A 3,424-nucleotide genomic window follows, 5' to 3' on the forward strand; every position below is an offset into this window, starting at 1 on the left:
AGGCGATGGATTCAGTTTGGTTGTGACAAAGGCTAGGGGTAGCTCTACCAGGGTAGCAGTCCACACAGCGCTTCTTCGCACGAACACATCTGCATCTAACACATTTGCGACCAATCTGGCAGTTGCAGCACGGCATCGCGACAGAACTGGCAGGGATAGGAGGTGTGAGGATGACTGAGGTGACGACAGCATCAGGACTGTACGACCAGAGTCACCAATCGTGTCAGAAACTGCCTCCAGCAGCAAGGCAGTCACACTCCTCTCCTCACTGGTCTAACACTGGCCATTGGGTGGCCATTGGGTGCCTCCAAAGGATAAAATGTGATGACCACTCCACCGAACAGCAACAGACAGCAGCGCCAGCCAAGTCAAGCTTCTCAGTTCCTCTCCAGCAACCAAGTCAACCAAGCAAACCAAGAGCCTCAGAACTGCCAACCGTTCTCCACTGAGCGATGATCGATGATGATGATGATGATGATGATGATGATGATTTTTTTTTTTTTTTTTTTTTTTTTTTTTTTTTTTGATGATGATGAAGCCACTTCTTTGGGCAAACAAAACACACATGATGATGATGATGATGATGATGATGATGATGAATACAGTGCGTGAGAACCCCACGCGCGGGTATGCGGGATCAGCAGAAACTAGTACTAGAGTAGAGTGATTGTGGCTACTCAGTATACGGGACGAAAACGTAAGACAGGGCACGAGTACATGTTGCGATTTAGAGAAATTTGACGGGAATCTCATGGGATTCGGAGTGGATACACTACAGAGGGAGCACAACAGTTTTACTTCAGAATCCGTTAGCCCGCGAACGGCAGATTTTGTTGGAGGCATGGCGGAGGTGAGCCACAGCTATCAGATGTCTATCCAGTTTCCTACTGCTACCACAAACTAATACTAAATAAAATGCAACAGGGTGTGCAGTTCAGAAGTAAAGTTTCCTAGATCTGTAAGTGGCTGCTTTGGAGTTTGCGGATAATTAGAAGAGAACAAAAATAGATGCTAAAACAGAAGACAAAGAAGTGAAACAATAAAAGTAATGGAAATTAAGGAGTGCCTTTCATCCTATTGTAATTTGTACTGGCACTGCTATCATCGTCCGAGTTCATTACAAGAGTCAGACCAAGAGACTGATCACTAACTTCCAGCCCTGCTGTAGCTGTGGGACCATCATCCCCTGCTTTTTGCTCACATGCCTCCAAACTGTCTGTCAGGTCAATCACAGCAGGGACTACATTATCAGACACCGTAGACATCGCTGCACTGCCAACAGCATTGGTCGCACAGGATGCTGGGCCTCCAGTCGCCCTACGCTGGTTGGCGTCACGAGGGTTGTATGGCATCCACGTACCGTCCGCCTTGTACTCGATATGATCGACTGACGACGGGCACTTATCTAGCACCTCCTTCATCAATCCGTCAATCATAAGACTGTCATAAACGGCAGAGCAGTCACAAATTGGACACACCCAAGAGCCGTTCTTCTCGTTCATCTGCAGGAAACTGGCCATGTCGAAGCAGTTGACATGCTTACAGTTTATCGAGCGGCCGGGATAGACGATACGAGTCGTTCCCAGTGGGCACTTCAACGAACTGCGTAAGCTGTTATCTAAAACCTCTACTTTGCCACCACCGCTGGTCAGCTTATCCTTGATGTGCGCACGACACATGTCTGCACTGCGGATACGATGACATACCTGTTGCAGCAGGTCGGCTGATGATCGCTTCAAGCACAGGTCCACAGCGACAACATACTTGCCTATTGCTGGAACTGGCAAGCACACAACCTCTATGATGTTCATACCGCTGAGTAGCATGTTGGCAGTTATCTCCACCGGCTGACCATGCTTTTTCAACTTACCGGACGACTTGGCCATCTCATACCCCGGCATGATTACAGTCTCCCCATTCACGTAGAGATGGCACTTGGGTGGGTATTGATCGTCTTGCATAGAGCTCAGGTTGCATTCAGCAAATCGGACCAGCACCTCTACGGTGAAGTGAATGTCGCTCTTGTGGTCGGGACCGTACACTGATGGAACCGTGCTACGTCCTACTTCCACGCAATCAACCTGCTCCGGAGTCAGGCTGCACTCAAAGGTCAAAGTTCGAGGGGCCGTGGCTTCTTCATCGTCAAACGAAGGCAGCAGAATAGGCTTCAAAAGGTTGGCCAGATTTTTATGAAATGGCAAAACCTTGAATTGAACATCCACAGCAGAACCCGAACTCCAAAGCGATTGTTTCTGTACACCCCCAACGCCATGGCCAGGCACTGCTGTTGCCGCTTGGGAAAAGTGCCTCTGGTAATACAGGCGAAGCTTGGCCAACACAAAATGCAAGGACGCACTCTTAATGGCAGAGTTGATGCACACCAAAGCCCTTTGACGAAGTTGATCCCTTTTGCCGTCAGTGTTCAAATTGCATGACTGCAGAAATCCTTGAAGCTCTTCTACGCGGAGAGCGTAGACCATTCTCTTGGCCATTTTTGACCGCCCGATGGAGATAGTATTGATGGCTTTAGACATACTTCTTGCTGGCAGTCCTGACAAAATGATTGAAATATTGAATGATTATAGCTAGTGAACTGCAACCTTCAACAGGTTGACGGAAGTTGCCTTCTACCACACTACGACAGCTATCTGGAACTGAAACTAAATCTCTCAGCAAGCAAAAAAGGTTCCTTGCAGACTTTGGCCAAAGCCAAGGCAAACGTGCCACAATCGGGGATGCCCGGTTATTATTACTAAGCGCAGTCTAGAAAGAACACAGCCTAGCCCAGTGCAAACGCAACAAACATTGGATTAACTGGTCTCGTCAGAACTGATCATGTCAGGAGAATAGCACCAACAGAATGTCTCGCCAGAAACAGAAGCATGCTATAATAATTATAACGTACGAGCAGCGACCTTAGCCATCAGTTTTCGGAACATACAGCTGAACTGCAATGTTGTCCGCTGCGCGTATCGGCCATCGGGCACACGCACACACACACACACCCGCACACGCATACGTTGATCTAGAAGCAGCTGTCATCATGGTAAGATTCGCAAGCTGTGATTTTGAAGAGCACGGGCCAAAGTCCAGAGAAAGTGAACTCGTGACGACAATCATATAGTACACTTTCAACCGTAAATGCTCCAGTCCTATGGACTGCAGGCAAACATATTCACAGTCTATCAGTGAAACCCTAGAGAACAGTCATAATAATAATTATGGAACTGCTCCACCTACAGAAGAATTATACTGTGTCTAGTGAAGTAGGTATTACGTACACATCATGACGAATAGCTATCAGCAGTACAAGCCCTCACTTTCCGGCGGTATGACAAAGGCAAAGACTTGAAAGAGCAAGACTGGACTCCAGTCGAGGGTGCACGTGACATGTGTAAGGTAAGGGTGGCCACATCATGCGAAT

At 47.8% G+C, this 3,424-nt stretch overlaps 1 protein-coding gene across 1 annotated transcript; it reads right to left on the reverse strand.

The window, feature by feature from the left end:
* Positions 1-696: 696 nt before the first annotated feature.
* LOC135812927 (E3 SUMO-protein ligase PIAS3-like) lies at positions 697-2,492 on the reverse strand. Its single transcript, XM_065326145.1, has one exon. It carries the CDS (start codon positions 2,490-2,492, stop codon positions 1,056-1,058), a length of 1,437 nt encoding a protein of 478 aa, XP_065182217.1. The 3' UTR covers positions 697-1,055.
* Positions 2,493-3,424: the final 932 nt, after the last annotated feature.

This window comes from Sycon ciliatum, chromosome 3 (assembly GCF_964019385.1).
Source record: "Sycon ciliatum chromosome 3, ocSycCili1.1, whole genome shotgun sequence".
Taxonomy (NCBI): domain Eukaryota; kingdom Metazoa; phylum Porifera; class Calcarea; order Leucosolenida; family Sycettidae; genus Sycon; species Sycon ciliatum.